General features: G+C 44.3%; 1 protein-coding gene across 1 annotated transcript in view; it reads right to left on the bottom strand.

Annotated features, from left to right (window-relative positions):
- ABCA12 (ATP binding cassette subfamily A member 12) overlaps positions 1-18,718 on the bottom strand; it is a 79,210-nt gene that overhangs the window by 44,852 nt on the left and 15,640 nt on the right. Inside the window, exons 3-17 of the mRNA XM_058809226.1 lie at positions 18,227-18,374; positions 15,898-15,986; positions 14,784-14,893; positions 13,881-14,066; positions 12,892-13,070; positions 9,952-10,064; positions 8,801-8,897; positions 6,435-8,672; positions 5,700-5,815; positions 4,972-5,078; positions 3,279-3,532; positions 3,056-3,168; positions 2,500-2,624; positions 1,531-1,704; positions 485-649 (exon numbers count right to left, since the gene is read on the bottom strand). Coding sequence (XP_058665209.1) covers positions 485-649; positions 1,531-1,704; positions 2,500-2,624; positions 3,056-3,168; positions 3,279-3,532; positions 4,972-5,078; positions 5,700-5,815; positions 6,435-8,672; positions 8,801-8,897; positions 9,952-10,064; positions 12,892-13,070; positions 13,881-14,066; positions 14,784-14,893; positions 15,898-15,986; positions 18,227-18,374 — 4,214 coding nt within the window. The remainder of the gene's footprint in view (positions 1-484; positions 650-1,530; positions 1,705-2,499; positions 2,625-3,055; positions 3,169-3,278; positions 3,533-4,971; positions 5,079-5,699; positions 5,816-6,434; positions 8,673-8,800; positions 8,898-9,951; positions 10,065-12,891; positions 13,071-13,880; positions 14,067-14,783; positions 14,894-15,897; positions 15,987-18,226; positions 18,375-18,718) is intronic.

Genomic DNA, 18,718 nt, shown 5'->3' with positions numbered 1-18,718 from the left:
TTTGGGTGTGATCTAATGCACACTAAAGCTAAGGCAGTTTTTTGCTGCTGACTTTGGAGGGTTTGCCTTTAGTGGGCAGTTCTCCAGCTGATCCTTCCAGTATTTTGCTGCAAATCCTCTCTCCTTTAAGACATTCTTGCTCCAAGTGTCCCCCTCCACTCATGAGCACATGATGGTCCCAGTGCTCCAAATCAAAACTCCCCCAGGAAGGCAACACAGACTCACAGAATGGATTGGGTTGGAAGAGACCACAAAGCTCATCTCATTCCAACCTCCTGCCATGGGCAGGGACACCTACCAGAAGCCCCATCCAGCCTGGCCTTGAACACTTCCACAGATAAGTTTGATAGAGCTTTTCCTCAGAACACTGTTGCTTTGAAACAGAATCTATGTTTAATGCACCTGTGGTTTCTAGGATAAGAAATTACTGTGGAAACCATTTCAGTGGTATTTTGCCTTAAAAGCACATGCAGGCTACACATACCTTAGTCAGTGGCATTTTCCTGGACTGTCGGAGCTTTTTCAGGGAATGAATAGCTTGTAGCAATGGATCAATGCCAGATTCAACCTGGTGTCTGAAATATTTCATTTTTGTCAGAAGGCCTAACATCTTGTCCATAGGTTTCTGGAGTTCCTTAGGGAAAAACATCTGCAAGAGGCAGGAAGGAAATCAATTATGATGAGCAGGAATCTGCATGCACAGGCATGCACACGCCCATATTGTGTTAAGTCAAACATGAGCACTGTGGGATTTTCAAAATTGCAAGGAGGCTTTACAGAGTGGGTGTCCCATGGGAAATGAATGGGATTAGTATTCCTAAATCCCCAAGCACTTTTGCAAACCATTCACCTGAACATTACATAATCTAACAGTGTATTTCCAAACATCTGCAGTTGGGAAATATGTGTCATGTACTGGCTGGGATACGACCAAATCTCCCATTTCACAGAGCACAGGTGTCAAACACCACAAGTGACTTTTGACCTGAGCCCAAATTCATTGGCATTGTCATTTAACAACTTTTTTTTTGCCCAGGATCACTCCTGTATTTTTAAATACATGTTCACTATTCACTTCTTCATGAATGTTTTCTTAGATGCTGTTGCTATAGTTGGGGGGTGGGGGGAATTTCAATCATTTAATAACTTTGTAGTTCCAAATAGATAGGGAAAAGATATGTTACAGGACTTTTTCCAGGGCTTCCCTTTTCAAGGCATCAAAAAATTTAGCTCATTTTTGGGTCAGCTGGGAGTGTTCAAAAGGTTGTGACAGCACATAAAGGATACTAGCAGACAGGGAGGCATTTAGAGTAGGTCCAGTGCCTTTAAATGAGGTTTGCTGCTTTACACCAGCTGGGATTCTCATTTATATCCACGCTGTCACAGCATGGATATGCAATAAAACTTGCTGCATGAGCAAAGCCTGATCTTTGGCTTGTGTAAATCAGTGTAGCTTCTGGCCACTGCAATGATATTTTATAACCTTTCAGCCAGGGCGTGCAGAAAGCACTCCAAAAATCCAGCACTAACCTTGTACAAGAAATTGTAAATGTCCAAGTGTCTCAGCAGGGTGACCCCAAGGAGGTAGGTCCTGCGAGTCCTCTCTGGCACAGGGAGGCTGCACAGCTCCTGCAGCACCACCTGCAGCTGTGGGTCAGTGGGATGGGCACTGCAGGACTCCAGCTGCAGCACCTGAGAGAGGAGCTGGGTGTGCACAAAGGGAAAAGAGAATTATTAAGGGTGTACTGCACACTCCACCATGCCTGGGTTTATCTTGCCTGGCTGTTGTTCTTTCCACAGTGCCATATTTCAACCACCCAAGAACTAGAAAATGCCTGCTCATTACTCCTGCTCCCAGGGACAAATCCTAAGGACTGTGTTTTACTACCCAGCTTGCACAGTAGTAAAAACTTTTGTGGCTTCAATTTCTCACTGACTGATGCATGTGAAGTTTGGAAAAGAGCACACTCTTTGGGGCCCAGTCCAGACAAGATGGCTGGGAAGGGGGAAAGCATCTGGAGCTCTGCTTGCAGGAGCAGGAGGCTGAGGAAGGGAAGCTCTTCTCTCATTCTGGGAGGGTATTTTTGGACCCTGAGCGCTCTCACACGTTGTGGTTATAAATGTGCTTTTCCACCTGGACTGGGACAATTCCCCAGTGACCAGGACAACTGAAAACCCTGCTCAGCCCCCTTGAGTGTGTCCCAGAGAGTTGTGCCCTGCTCCAAATCAGAGCCACCCCTCTCCAGGCAGTGCCTGGCTGCTGCCCAGCTCCTGGTGACAGCCCAAGGGACCATATGGCTCCCAGTCTCCAATGGCTGGGCTGACAACAGTGATGCTCCTGGGGGCTTTCCCAACCCATAACATGCCCTGCTATCCTCTGTCTGCCCCTGTGGGGTCATCTGTGCTGTCACACACCCAATGACCTGCTCAAATTATAGTTTTAATGGTCTGAGCAGTAGAAAGCAACAAGACCTCCCTAAAGGATAACAGCAAACTCACCTGACTGCTATTTTCTGGGAAAGATGCTTCCAGAAGAGCATCAATGCTGGCTGTGGACATTCCTGTTGTGTTTCTGAGGTCCTCTTTGAGCTGCTCCACATTTTTAAATACATCTCTTAACTTTTCTGGAATAAACAGTCAAAGAACAATTGATGTTACAGCTTTCTCCAGACACACAGCAAATCTCAAGCACTTATGTGAAGTATGGGAGTGTGGTACCTCACTGCTCATAAGAAAAAAGTCAAAAAAACTTGGAACATGCAGTCATTACTCCCTACATTTTACAGTCTGGTTTTTGGGCTGAAGTTATCACATCTCAGGACAGCAAAATTTGCTCAGATGGAAATACTTGGTGCTTTTTTTTGTAAAGAAAACAAAGTGTGGTCTTGAACAGGCTCTGGAAGTACCCCAGATAAAGGATCCCAAGGTCATTTTGTATGGTTATTTCATTCATATCAGCTCTTCCTGGCAGCTGGGCAGTTCTGGGACTTCCAGCAGCAAGTGTGGTACCAGTGGTGATGTTTACCAACATTGTAAAGAAAATACAGAAGAGTACCTTGCTTGCTGGAGTCTGTTAAACCCTCAGTGACATTCAACATGGAATTCAAAGTAGCCACATACTGAGGAATCTCTTGAAAGAAACCAATTTCTGGCACATTTTCTTGAAGCCTGAATTGGAAAAACAAAACAACAAACAAAAGTGAGAATACAAAGAGAAGGCAAGAAGTCATCTCATAAACAGAATACTAAAACAGTCTAGCTCAGAGAGAGAGCCTCACCACTTGAGCTGTGCCTGGATGTCTGTGGCATCCCCAATGAGGACATTCTGGAGCTCCTGGGAGATCCTCCTGTGACTCAGCACGTTGGCCACCAGCTGGCTGCTCAGCTCAGCAGCACGGAGGAGCTGCTCCTGAGCCTGGCCCTGCTCACACAGCTCCCCAAAGGGAGCCTCAGGGAGGTGGCAGAGCTGCTGGATGGACTGAAAGCTCTCATGGTCACACAGAAGTGCTGTCAGATCCCGGAGGCGAGAGATCTTCAAAGGACATTTGGGAAAAAAAGGGAGAAAAATGCACAAACACCAGTTAGATGACAGAATTATAACAGGCAAGCTTTAAAGAGTCTAGCTGTCCCTTTCTCTGTCTCCTTAGGACTAGGATTTTGAAATATATATATATATTTAGTTCATTCAAAAGGTCTCCAATGGAACAGCTTGTGACAATCATTGTGTGAGCTTCTGGCAAGCCTGGCTGAATCTAATAAACCTTGCAAACCTTAACATGTCATTTCCCCTGCCCAACACACTTAAGACAGCAGTACTCCATTGCACTTACCTGTTTATTAATTAATCTTCTCAGAGACCAAATAAATCTACCTTGCACAACAGGTTTAGCCTTTCAGATACCACCTGGTCATCTACTGCAGCACAGGAAAGGGACTTGGCCACAAGTCAGAGCTTCCTCATCTGCCAAACTGTGTCAAATTATAGTCCTTTGCTATTATGGGCTTCCCTCTTGTCTGACATCATTATTTACATTATCAGGCTCTTAGGGGAAGTATTATTTTCAGCTTTATGCCCTTAAGTACCTGTCACACTGAGGCTCATCATATTATTGTTACAGATATATTACACAGCAACAACATTGCACACTGCTGTATTTTTTTAAAGGGACTTTTAAATGCTATTTCTCATATGGAGCAATAGACTGAAGTGCATGCATGCTATTAGTGCAGTCATGAAGAAGCATTTTGTTCAAATGAGGCACTGCCAAACCCAAAGCTGGTGAGGGAACTCCATGAATCAATCCTGGTGCTTCACCTCAGAAGCCATTCTGGTGTTGTGTGACATCTGGGGCCAGAGGAGCATGTGGGGACTCGACTCCAGCCACACTGGGGCTGGTACAGCTCCTTAGGCACAGCAGTTACCCAGTTAGTCATGCTGCTAACTGCCACTTAGGAGTGCACAATTCCATGGATTTTCAGCAGGGCAGAGGTATCTAATCCCTATCTGTGCCTTTCAGAACTCCTCCCTGCCTCCTCCTCAACTGAAGCTGAGGCATCCTAGAATGATTGCAGCTCTGCAAGGTGCTTCAGGAAGTCTCAATATATTGAATTTTAAAACTAGTGGTGCACTGAGGAATATGCTGTCACTGGCCATCTCTGCAGTGCTCATCCTCCTGGGACAGCTGGTGGCAAACAGAGCCATCCTATCCATGGGAGGACAGGAACACCTCTACCTTCTCTGAAAAATGGATGTACACTCAGTAGGGACAGATAAAAGAACAAGTTCCTCAACCCAGTTTACAGGTGACCTTCAAATCTAGGCAGCCCCCAGAACACAGAGTTTCAGCCCTAGTTTTTATCAGCTGTTCTCTTAAAAAAACTCTTTTCCATACTCTGTTTTTCAAAACCACCATTGCACATTCATGTATCACTGCGGGATGTCCTTCAAGTCAGCATTTAAAGCAGACTCACTTTTAGCTTCAGGAGCTCTGGTATGGATGAATGTTTCTCAGAAGTATTATTTTGCATAAAAGAATTCTTTTTCAGATGAGTTTGCTTCAAAAGCAGTGTGATGTTTTCTGTGCAGGGGAAAAAAAACAATAGTTACTCCAGACAAAAATGCCAGAAACTTCACAGAGGGAATATCAGCACTTTTATTCTGTGGCCAACTGAGCATTGCTATTTTCCACCAAACCCACACGGCTGAGGACCTCTGAAATCACACAGCAAGGCCCAAATTGTAATCTGGGTTATAAGGGACTGAGTTCAAGTAGGTGCTCTGTTCCTAGTGAAATCCAGCCCATGCTGGTGCACAGGTAAAACCTCTTGGGTGTTACATCAAGCACACAAGATGAGTATCTATGCGAAACACCATGTTAGCTCTCAGAAATAACTGCTGTCATATTACAGCTACAAAAAGCTGGGAAGGGAAAGAAGTTTCTATTTGTAAGATTGCTTTGTCTGAGTGTCAGCATCCTGTCATCACACTGAGAAGAAGAGATGTACCTTCTGGAGAGACTGGGATGGAAACTCATAATCCCAAAGCGACATAACTCAAACAAAACCCCAGTCTGGCTTGCCCATGTCTCACAGCTCCAGTTAATTGCCAGCAGATAAAACCATGCAGCACCATTCCTTCCCACCATTAGACAAAACACATTGCAGCTGAGGCCCCTGAGCATTAATGAAATCATGATCACCTGTCAATTCCCCATCCTCAGCTTCTGCAGAATTTATTAAACACATCAGGTAAGGGTTATAGCTGTTGTTCGCTGTCACCTGCAAGATGGTGTTTTGAAATTCTAAAAACAGAAATCTGAAAAATAAGATAGGAATTTAAATCAGCTTCACTTTCAAAAACAAGGTATGTATTAGTGAGGGACCTGTCAGCTGTGGATGCTACTCCTCAGCAGAGTAAATAAGAATTCCAGATGAAAGCCATCTCTCCTAAGTGGGTACCCCCCCAGTTTTATTCCATCAGTTCTTTCTGCTGTTATTTCCCAAAGCTGTCATTCACTCTCAAAATAAGAAAACACACTTGAAAAGTTCACGTCTATGTGATGGATGCATTACACAGATGGAAAGGCACACCTAAGGGAGACTGAGGATCAAAAATTAGAGAGTCATCCCACAAAGGAAGGTTTTCCCATGAGCCTACCACTGGTGGTGAGACTCCTTCAGGACTCTGTTCCACTGCATTGATACGTGTGCCAACACACAAAATTTTTTGTTAGTCTGACTTTCAGCTGTACTTTCAGCTCAAGGAGAAGTTTCCTCTTCTTCAATTTAACCCACATTACACATTGTGTCCTAAATTACAGCGATTGCAGGCTTAGGTTGTTCCACTGGAAGAAAATTCCACACTTCTCATGCTGGAATGAGAATGGTGGTCACAACCCACGCATGGAATTACAATTCCCAAATCCCAAACTCACTGTGTGATCAAGCTGGCTGGGGACAGAGTGTGGTCACTCAGAGTCCAAGGCAGGGTCTTGTTGTAAAGGGTTTCTGCCACAACAGTGAAGTGATGAGCAACGACATCAATCACAGTGTCAAAACTGGTTTGGTTGGAGAGAGGAGGTGAACTGGAACTCATATTGAATTCATTTAGCAGGCCAGGGATGTTCAGCGCCTTGAGAATGTAGAAGGTGGCTTCTGTGATTTCTAGAGCTGACAGATCACTGGCAGAGTCACTTGCCATGGCTTCCAAGAGCCTTGCAAGGGAAGCTCCTTCAGCTGGGTTCCTTTTGGTGCTGAGGAAGCTGTCAAACACATCCCAGACACTGGTGTAGTAGCTGCCTATGGTGAGGCTCTGCTGGAGCCTCTGCAGCAGGCTGTGGAGCTCATCCTGTGCCACACTGGAGAGCATGGTCAGGTTATCCCAGCCTGTGGCACTGCCAGAGGAATTCAGGGAGCTCAGCGCTGTTTCATTCAGCAGGGCAGGGAGGAGCACGTTCAGAAGCTGGGATGGGGACACATCACCCACATCCTGGGCTGGGATGGGGCACGAGGCATCACCCTGCACCAGCCCCTCCGTGGCTGCACTCAGAGCTCTCACCTTCTCCTGCAGCCACGAGTTTCCCAGCCCAGAGACAAGGTCTAACTTGGAGAGGAAACTCAGGGACAAACGCAGAGCTCGGGTGAGGCACGACAGCTCCTTGGCAAAGCTCTCCCTGCTGTTGTTGTAGGCAGCAGCAAACTCTGGGGACAGCTGCAGGTTGTTTATGGCCAGCTGGAACAGCCTGATAAAGGTCTCATTGCTCCCTGTCCCACCCTCCATGCCCAAGGAATGCAAGAGGGGCTTGCAGGGGCTCCTGCCTGAGGACTCCCTTAGAGTGGCATTTTCAAACAGCACCTCAAGGCCCATGTCAAGCAGATGCTCAAAGGAGCAGTTCTGGAGTGTCCTGTAGCCATTGCTGCTGGGCTCAAGGAAAGGATCCAAGGCTGATCTCAAGAACTCCCAAACTTTTGCCTGTAGTGAGGAATTGTGCTGTGAGAGAGACTGGCTGAACTCCTGCAGTAGAAGATGTGTTAAATTATAGATGGGTTTAATTATGTCTTCACTGGAGTCTTCAGTGGCACTTGTATAATGAAGGATTTTCATTCCTGTTCTCAGAAGTTCAGACAAGCTCTCCAAGGTTTTATTGTTAAAATTAAAGAAAAGATCTATAGATTTTAATGCACTGACATTATATTTCAGCTGTAAGTCTTTTAAGATGTTCAACGTCTTCTGGATGGCTTGAGTGACTTGTGAGATATTGGCTACTCCAGAGCTTTCCCCAAACTCTTTAAACACAGCTGTTATGAGCTCTGACAGCTGATCCAGCTCCTCACTGAAGACACCACTTGATTTATTACTCAGCTTTTGCAAATGGCTGTTTAGCACCTCCAAGAACTGCCCATAGGCGACAATGGCTGTGTTATTCCACTTCATGGATCTCAGCTTCTCCCCTATGCGCCAGTAGACGTTCAGCTCATCCCACCAGGCCTCCCCCATGGACTTCTCTACGGCCCTCATCAGCTCAAACACAGGCAGCAGGAGGTACTGATAGCCTACATTTGTGCCCATCATTCTAAAAAACATCTCCTCGAGAGCTAGGAGCTGCTCTGGGAAGTTTCTGTAGGAGTCAGGCTCAAGCAGATCATCAGAAAACACAGATGGCATCTCTTCCAATCCACTCAAACCGTCTCTGAGACCTTCCAGAAGCGATGGCATGCTTGTGGAGAGCAACATTTTGAGAGCATCCTTAGTTTTCAATGCACTAAAATTGGAATTACTTAGGAGAGCTGGATTCCAAAGCTTTGTAGCTAATTTTAAAGCCCTCTGAATTTCTTTCCAGTGGGTCATTGTATTGAAAATGGAAGTCCCATTAAAGTCACTCTGTAATTGCAGTGATGTGAAGTTATAGATTTCATCAATTATTTCCTTATTATATGGTTCCTTTAATTTATAATCATGGTGTGGATTCATTCCCAGTTCAAGAAATGCATACAATTTCTGTAATGTTTCATTGTTCAAATTTCTGAATAGATTTAAGCTTTTTAATTCACTTCTATTCATTTTTTCCTCAAAGCCTTTTAAATGTTGTAGATGCTTTTGTATGGCTTCTAAATCATCTGAATTAACGGACCTCTTGGAGAGCTTTCCACCAATCTCTGGTGACTTTATTTTTCTGGAGGGGAACAAAAAAGTGTTTTAGTGAATATGAAATCAATGCAAGTGGAAATGTAAGGTGATTTAGAGCAAAGATCATAGATTTGAATTACACTGTTAGTAATATCCCTTTACCTAATGTCTCACCTTAGAACTTCCTCCAATTCAGATACTAAAGTGTGATTGTCTCTCCAGTGAACAAAGGAATTACAAATAGATCTGGTCACCCAACTTCTTTCTTTATCTACAACAAAAATGTGAAAAGAATATTAGTAAAGATCACGTAATTCTGGAACATGAAAGGTGCTATAATTGCAAATCTATTCAGGACAATATGCACATATGAAGTCAGGCTCCTACCAGAAGCCACAATAACCTGGTTACAAATCTGAGTTTTCTTTTGGGGTGTAACTCTTCTTGGCCTTTCAAGGGAAGTGAGGATGGCATCCTAGAAGTGCCTTTCTGTGCTGAAATAATTCAGGAACAATTCAATGCTCCTGTGATCTGGATGCTGACAGAGGTCTCCTCCTGCTTTAGGGGCACTTTGCTGTCAGTAATGCAGAGTAAGGTGGCCAAGGATTTATTATGGTTTCTTTCCCTTCATTTAGGGTTGCTTTTTTACTGCTCACATATAAGCTCTGTCTGCAGCATCATTCATGTCCCCCACAGCCATTTACACTCATCTTGATATCCCCATGTGCCCAATCCTCTCACCAGCCACTTTCCATGTTTTCCCTTCTTGCACACCTCATCTTTCTTCTTACCCACCTCAACTCCCACAATCTGCATGAAACAAGTAGAGAAGGGACAGCAATCCCCATCTGTCCCTTGTAGCATTTAGTTCCTCTCCCTTGCCTGTTCCCAGATCCCCAGTGAGAGGGGGATCTCTCTGCTGAAGGGACAGGGATTTGAAGGAATGGCTCATCAGGATGTAAACAGCTCATTGTGCAGCCCCTGACTTGCTGCACCAAGCTGAGTTAGACAGAGCCCACAACTAGAGGCAGATTTTGACATCACCCCCCCAAAAAAGCAAATCAAAGTGAACCATTACTGCTCCCCATTTACACTGAGGCTACAAACTCATGTTAATTCATTGTCTACTGACAAAATCAAGCCTTTTTTACTTTTCCATTTGAAATGAGGCATTTTATTTGCGTTTGTAAAAAGCTGAAGGAAGAAGCCATTATGCTGAGCCCTGAACAGTGTGCAATCTGTATGGTTACTCATTAGCCTGCAGTTTGCTTCTCCTCAGCACCACAGGTTTTCAGCAGAGATATGAGTCAATGGAGGAGTCTTACCTTGCTCCAAGCAGTTCAGGGGAAGTGGAGAATCTGTAACCTCATTCTGAACAGTTTTGAATCTATCATCACTCACCGGAGATGCAGAGACATTCTGAGCTCCCAGCACAACACTGAAGGAGGGGGGAAAAAAGGAAAATAAATTGTGGTTACAGGTTTACATGCTTTAACAGGAAACAGCTGGAATACAGCCTATCATTCTTAAAATGTCTGACAGACAAGACATCACCTCTATTTTTAGTGATTTGTTTGATGATGCACAAGATACAAACACCAGGGAAAGCCATGGTGGTATATCGGCACAAACACTCGTGTGGCACCCATTAGGTGCACTTTTTCAGAGTTATGTAAAATCTACAGGCCACTAAAATCCAGAAAACACACAGGTGACACAGCAGCCATGTGATTCACTGCTGCAGGGGAATTCCCTCCTAAAAATTCCCAAGAACCAAGGAGACAAGGCTCCAGAGAGAGCAGGGATCCCAGGGGGGAAAACATCTGTGGAAGGAAGAAGTGATCACAAATAACTGGTACCATTTCCAATTCTCCTTCTTTCATTTTTCATGCTGTAATATCCAGGCTGTCAGGGAAGCAAGGAATGTTTTCCAGGCTTAGGAAGGAACAAGCTGATAATCAGGCATATTGTATCACAGAGGAACTAATTTAAAGGACTGCCTGCTCAGGTGTGCAGGTTACTGAAAACATCACTGTGATTTTTAGTCCCTTCTTCTTCTCCTGTATAAAGAGCAGCTTTCACAGTAGCTGTGGGGTCACTGAAATGCACCATCTCTCTCTCACCTGCCTCAGGTTGCGCAGGTGACACACAAAGATCTCAGTGGCATGAATAAATACATACTGATCTGTGGGAACAGGCTGCTACTGAAAGCAGAGCACTGGGGATCTCTTCTCTCCTAATTTAACATAATGTCTCCATGCAGGCTTCCTGGGCTTGGTGCTCATCATTTTCATTCTGCAGATGTGCTTGGAAGAGTCTTAGAGGGGAAGAAACCCAGTTACAAATGACATATTTAGCTGAGCAATGGCAGAGCCAAGGAGGAGGCAGGCACAGACTTGCCAGAAATGGATGCACATCACACAGATCAGAAGGCAGCAAACATGGAAACAAGTGTTGTTGCTGCCCTTTAATTTCAGTCTTGCAGGGTTTCTGCAGACTTTGGCTGTGGAGAAAAAGCTCAGCTTATATGCTTAGCTGAAAAACTATCTTTCAGCAACAAACAGGAACATTTGTGAAATCAGTCTGCAAACCAGGTTTTTGTGGGCAATAAAATTTGCTGCTAAACTTTCTGTAGGATTCATGACTTGGAAGTTACTGTTTCACACTGGTGGTGTTTATCACTCGGTTCATACAGATGCAACAATGAGCAAAAAGTTCTTCTATACCTTCATATTTCAACCACAAAAAAAAAAAAAAAATCCCTGTACAGCACTTTTTTAGGAGTTCAGTCCTGCCTGAGTAAGAGACGTGGGCAGGCTGGCTAAGATGTGCTTTTGTAAGCATCATTAAAAGTACTATTTGTGCAATCTCTTTGCAATAACTCTTTACTCATGCATTTACAGTGCCAGATGCCAGGCATAAAAGCACTGCACAGCTCTGGTGATGAAATTCTATGTGCCTCTTTGTTGTGCCTATGATAACTTCCCCCAGCTCTGCAGCTGGAGAGCAAAGCAGGGCAGCACAGTAAATATTAATTCTCCCTGGGCACTCCAACAGGGCTGGTTCTCAGGCTGGGTTCTGCAAGCCAGTAAATGCAACCAAATGTAATACTCCTGTGACTGAAACAGCAGCATGAACAAAATGCTTCTGAATAAAATTACAATTCTTGCCACACTACTGCTGACTCCTTTAAGGATAAGGGCATTACAGCTTACACATGGGTCTCACAATGCAGCATGGAAAATTACCTTGATATTAAATGTACAGGTTTCTAAGTGCCTCAGCAACACTCCAGTGATCAAAAGTGAGTCCCTCTAAGCCTGGGTGCAATCAAAGCTTCTACAACTTCTTTTGGCATCTTAACCCAACTGCTCATGTATGCAAGATAAAAACAAAAAGCATTCTGAAGACTCTCAATTTCTTGGTGTCCTCCATGTACTGTAACAAGCAGGATCAGTCACACATCCAGAAGATGATTTGGAACACAGTCCCTTAATCTTGAGTAACTTGTGTCTTCTGGAGATCAGGGAGAGTTAAGCCAAACTACAGCCCAGGAAAGGGATTTCAAGGCTAAGCCCATTTTAGAAATTTGTATTGCCCTAGGTGCAAACTGCATCAAATATTTCAGTGCAGTTAAATAATGCAGTTAAGCCATCTCTGTTTTAATATAACCATTGAGCAAGTGCATAACTGGCACTCTCTTCTTCAAGTCAGATGTGTTAAAGCCCATATGGTAGAAAACCAGGCTCCCTCTCTTCTCTGCTTTCTTGGGACCAGTCTTGAAGGATTAACCCAGCAGTAGATTAGGAAATCAGTTTTAAAAACCAACATTATGGCTCCCCTACAAGTGCTTGAGGTGTTCCAAAGCAAGCTGAACTTGGCTCTGTGCTTTTCTGGAAAGAAGCAGCTGGCTGCTTTCTTCATCCAGCCAGGAGGGTTTTTCTTCCACCAAAGGCAGTGCCTGTGACTCACCAGCTTTTCTATGTGCACAAGGGCATGACAGTGCCTCTGAGCAGGCTGGGAGAAAACTCAAGAGTTTATATCAAATTCCCATTAAAAGAATGACACAAGAGTCACTGAAAAACAACACACTGCTCACAGTCCACAGACACCTTTAGAGATGCATTAGCATGGAGCTGCATCATTCCCCAAACAAATCATGCTTTTAAGGTAACACCTTTCTTTCAAGAAAGATGATGCCCTTAGAGGTCAGTACACAAGCCCAGCAGCTTTCAGTGCTTCTCCTGCCATTTTCTCTGTTTTACCTGCTTGGATTCTGAAGGAAATCAATGATGTCTCGCAGCTGCATGTTGTCCTGAAACACATCTGGGGCCAGCAAAAGCAGGTGCCACAGGGAGGTGTCATTCTGCACTTGGGAGATGAGTGTCAGAAATGAGACCATTTCATTGACAAAAGTCTCCTGGTACTCTGGGTTGTGCTGCACCTTAACAAACAAAAATGTAAGGAATTATTTAAGAACCAGAAGAAATTATTTATTAACCAGAAGTCTTGCTGCAGGGGAGTACTTCTATGTTTTTTAGCTGGAACTGCATGTGCATGCAAGCTTGCAAACAATACATTCAAAGGACAGGTAATAACTGAGAGTGTGACTGTGTTTTACCTTCACACCCCAGGCTGTACAATAAATTCTCTGCTCAGACAAGCCCTACAATTCACAATGTCCTAAAGAGTCCAAAGACTAGGAATATAAGAAAATTAGTATCAATTCTAACCTTGGCTAAGAAAAAAAAAAAAAAAGAAGGCTTTATCTTTAAAGGATTAATTTGCTTTAATTATATTGCTTTCCCAGAGACAAGTACTGCTTCAATCATGAATTGCTGGATCAGATGCAGGAGTCACTGGATGAAGTGATACTGCTGAGGTAATACACAATTAAATTTATTGCCTTCCTAAGGTTTAAACACTCTTATTTACACCACATCCTCATGCTGTTCTACTGACCTGCAAAGAAAGAGGAGAAGCAAGGCCCAGGCGTGGTGAGAACCCTTGGTAGCCATGAGCTGATGGCTGGATGACCCTTGGCTTTCCAAGCCATGTTCTCAGCTTGGAGGTGTCTGGGTTAACCCCATGCACAAGAATTCACTCATCCTCACTGTGCCCCACTTGCACTTGGGCACAGAGATGAGCAACTCCTGCCCACGAGAGGCCGTGTTGTAGCTCCAAACCCTGCCTGACGTGTCTGAACTGCCACAGCTCCCAGCTGCAGCCCCCAGGGAAGGTCCCAGGCACTCACCTGGGACAGCTGGCTCCTGAACTCCTGGGCAAAGGCCTCCAGAAGCGAGGAGTTGGTGAAGCAGAATGTGTGGTGGATGTTGGCTGCCATGCTCCCTCCCATGGCACCAGGATGTGCCAGGTACCGCGACAAGAGCTGGCACAGCAGGGCCCTGAGGCTCCCTGCAGTGGAGTGTTGGGCCTGCCTCTGGAAGAACAAAAAACATTCAGGGGGGCTGTGAAGCAATATTGTGTTTGGGATGGTGCTAAATGCAGTGATGAAACTTATTTAAGGGATAGCAGTAAATGAAAAAAACTGTGGTTACAGCATAGACAGAATTCTAACAGCTGAACAGTGTCACTAAAACCCCTCAAGTTCCTCATCTATTACAAAGAGAAATTGTGTGCTTAAGTGTTTGTAGGCCTTGACACCAAACCACAAAAGCAGTGTCCACTAAATTGTAACAAATTTCTATTACAAAGCAATAGATTCTATAAATATGAAATACCTATACAATAAACACACAGTGCCTCTGGTGCCACTGCAGGACTAGCATGGGCAAATAAATATTTGAATGTCAAAGCCTCTGACATCATATTTTTAATTTCATAAGAAAGAAAATATACTGCAAATACCTTAACTCACACAAGTTCTGAACAAAGTATCTCAGAGTATTTATATATATTTAGTATTTCATGATATTATGTCTCAAGGTTTGCCTGGTTTCTGCCTAGAGGATAAAAAACTCACCACAAAGCTTAAAAATCCACCCACAATCACTGTGTTTCCCAAATAAAGCTCATTCACATAATAAGGGAGATCCTAAAGCAATAAAAGCTGTGTCTTGGTTCTTTGAGCTTCTAATTCTTTAAATATGAGAATACACAATGTTCATACTCAGCTATTATGCAAATACAGACTTACCTTCCCAAAACTGAAGATCTTGTTGAACGTCTGGGTGCTGGAAGTCAAGTTGGATGGTGATGAAACATTCTGAAGGTTTTTCTCTCCATGAGATACCAAATCCCCAAATGCTGCAACAACAGTTTGAAACACTGTATTTCACTTACAGCTTTTCAAACCTCTTTGCTCCATAAAAGCAGGACACAGGACAGCTACCTACAGCTTTGGGTGGATTAGCAAACTGTTTCCAAAGGTACAACCAATGGCTACCTGTAAGTACTTTAGGGTTTTTCCTGATATAATGAAATTCTGGATGACACTGTAACTTGTTATATGGGGCCACAACCTATCATTTTAAATTTTACTTTTAAATAAAATGTAGAACTGAGTTCCTCCCTGACCATCAGCATGAGTCAATAGTTCCCATAACTGTTCATTGATTTGTTTTTCCCCTCCCCACGCCTCTGCACTTGGTCCCTTTTGCATTCTGCCTTTTTCTGTCTGTGCACCACAGAGGGTGCTGGCAGGAATGCTAATTGGAACAGTGAATGGCTGGAGCAGAACAGGCAAATGCAAATCTGTAATCATTCATTTCATCGTGAACTCCCTGCAGAAAGGACTATCCATCACGATGGCTTGCAGATTGTACCAGCCATTACCACCAATAAATAATAATTGTAATGATTTTATGGAAACTTTCAGGCTGAAAGTTCCTTCAGGAAAGAGAATCACATCAGAGGAGAGCATCACCAACAATAAATATCCACTCTGGCACAGAAGACAACTTATTTGCTGGATAACTGTGGATAAAAACCCGTTTGAAAAAACAATCATAAGCTGTTTATGGAGAATTTGTGGGTAGTGAAAGGGCAATATTCCATAAACAGCCAGGTCTCTAATTAATGTCCAATCAATCTGTGATCTTGCATTGCTCCTGTGAAATACAACCATTTAATCCTGGTTACTTGGCCAAATTCCAAAGTCCTCTCTACAGCTACTTGTACTTGTCCCCAAGAATTTACACTAATGTCGTGGCCATTGTCACGTGCCTCTATGAAACACATAAATCATTTCAGCAGTGCTCTAAGAACTGCAGCTCTGTCCAGAGATCTTCAAAAGAGCAGTGAGAACCTACCCAGTGAAGCACTCCTGCTTTCAGGAACCTCTGCACTCCGTGGCGATGGCTGCCTGTCCTTGGCTACACTGGATGAGCTCCTGCGCTTGCTGGGAGGAAAAAGAAAAGAAAAAAAAAGGAAAAAAAAAGAAGAGACAACTGTAACAACTGCAAGAATTTCTTATAATTAACTTACTGCTTTAACTCAGAATGTGTCTGTGGCTGGATTTCATGGCAGGTGTGTTGAAATCTGGGTTATGCAAAAGCCTGGTTCCTTCTGGAGGCCTGGCACGTCTCTTGGGGAAGCAAAAGTCCAGAACTCCATGGCTATAAAGTGTGTGGCCTTACCAAGAAATCCTTCCAGACAACAGGACCTTACTCATCCTTCCCAAACATTCCACTACAGGAGAAAAGGCTGCTGAGCTTGGTTTTTGGACTTGGTTCCCTTTTATTAAGGGAAATTTCAAGCAACCTTACCATGCACACCTTGGTAAATGCCTCTAAGGAACAGAATCAAAGGGGAGAACCTTGCCCATCTTCCCTGCTGACCTCTGGTTATACATAGTTTTAGGGCAAGTTATAAAACAGCTTAACAAGAGCTTCAGTGAGTTGCACAATGGGAGGGAGAGGAGAAAACCAGCCTGGATTAGCTGAATATTACAAAACAACAGATCCAGGTAGTGAAGGGCCACGGCTCAAACACTTTGTGACAAACTCACCAGTGAGGATCCTGCACCCCTGAGGCAGAGCTGCACCTATTCATCTGGAGCTTTCCCCTTCCCAAGGAATCTTTTCCTGAGGTTTTAGACTCTGCTGCATCCTGCTAGTTTTGGTGTGGCTACTTAATAGTTGGTGTTTTTCCTTGTAGGACACACCAAGGCTGACACTGACCATGCAAGGGGAGGAATGGCCACATATCTATAATGATACTTCCCACACACAATCTCAAGCATCAAAAGCTGTCAAGATGCTTGTTAATAACTCATGTTCTTGATATAAAATCTGGCCAAATCCTTTGGTTTTCATTTGGCAGGAAAAGTCACTTACTTCCTAAACAGCTTTTCAGAAACCAAAAGCAGAAAGCAAGGAGGATTTGCAGCTATTCAAACCCATGGAAGACCTCCAGCCTTGGCACTAGAAGCTCCCATTTCTTCATTTCAATACCCCAAATGAACCATTGTTTAACATGCCCAGGAAAAAACAATGACACTGAGGAACAGAGCTGTGAATCCAGGCATCCAGTCTCCATGTGGCTTTGCCTTCCCTCCTCTCTTCTGCTGCATGACCTTGCATTCAATTAGGATTCACCTTGTGCAACTTCAGTTGCCCACATCCTTAATCATCCTTCCCACCCATGGAGAGATTCTGACCACTGAATTGGCCTAAGAAATGACTCCCTCTGCATTAGGGAGGATCTTTAAGGAGCCACCAACCTCAGGACTGCCTGATGGTGGGCCCATTTTAGCTCTTCAGAATCTCAACCTCTCGCCAGGGGGGATTTGAGACTCTGACTATGGAGCAGCCTCTCACCTAAAAGCAAAGATGAGTAACCAGGGCCATTGTGAGATGCTCAGATTTTTAGCTCTCCATTAACCAGCCAGGCCTCAGCATGGGCACGTTCCCCAGGGGTCTGTCAGAACTGGGCAGCCAAGGTGTAGAAACCACCCTGGTTGGCAAGTCTCAAGGCAAATCCTGTTTGACTTCAACTGGAACATCAAGAAGTTGAAATGGTCCCACTGAACATTTCCATTTCAGCAAATGGACATTCCAATAAAACATGCCCAGCCAGCTCCATGCTGCAAATCTCTGGCTTTCATGGGCAAAAAATGTTTCTGCATTTTCATGTGTTTCCCAACATGTTTGATGGCCTGCAGAGAGGACACCCATTCTGGAGGATGCGCTCAAACAGCAGCTGCTCCAGAACTAACATCCAAACTTCCAGCCAAAGTATCCTGAACTGATCCCTCTCAGTGGCAGATCAACATTCTGGGCTGCTCTGGGTGCAAGTCTTATCACTGATCTGACCCACAGCCATGCAAAACCATGTTCCTTTGCTTTGATCTGGGTGAGCTGAAGAGTTTTTCTCAGGGAGCAAAATTCCCTTCAGTAGAAGATTCAAGCCTGAATCAGTGGACACATTACTGAGAGCTGTCCCTAATGTGATTATTTCTGAAGTGTCCAGTTGCAGCTGATATTCTAAGTGTCAGACATCTCTTAGAACAGGTAGTTGAGGTATATCTGTTGTGGACAAATTTGTACATACACACAGACATGCATGGATGCTCCCTCCCCCTCAAAACAGACTCTGTTTTACACCTCCTAACACCAGGAAATATTCAGATTCCCTTACAGTCTGAGGGGTGAGATGTCATTAAGTCTTGGCAGCAGATCTTCTGGTGTGTATGGTGTGCCCTTACACCTGGCATCGGAATCACACAGCACCGTCTGCAGGAACGGGAAGAAGCCTGCACTGGGAAGGTTTCGGGGTGCAAGGTAACCTGGAGGAAGAAAGAGAGACAAAATGCCATTATGATGATGAGGACGTGCACTTTTTGGCCATATGTTTCTGTCAGGATGTGCTATTTTCCCTTCTTAAACAGCAGGAGAGATTCTCAGTTCCACTGAGGCTCCTTTCACTGACTCCACCCTGGCAGTATCATCTGCCAAATCCCACTACAAGCACCTCCTCAACACTGACAAAGCCATCACAGGCTATTTAATCACAGAATGGTTTGGCTTGGAAGAAACCTTGAAGGTAGCCCAGTTCCAACATGCCTTTCATGGGCAGGGACACGTCCCACCAGACCCAGTTGCTCAGGGTCCCAGTTAGTAGGAAGAAGAG

The sequence above is a fragment of the Ammospiza caudacuta genome, chromosome 8, assembly GCF_027887145.1.
Source record: "Ammospiza caudacuta isolate bAmmCau1 chromosome 8, bAmmCau1.pri, whole genome shotgun sequence".
Classification (NCBI taxonomy): domain Eukaryota; kingdom Metazoa; phylum Chordata; class Aves; order Passeriformes; family Passerellidae; genus Ammospiza; species Ammospiza caudacuta.
The sequence above is the reverse complement of the archived record's forward strand: the minus strand, read 5'-3'. Positions and strand labels throughout refer to the sequence as shown.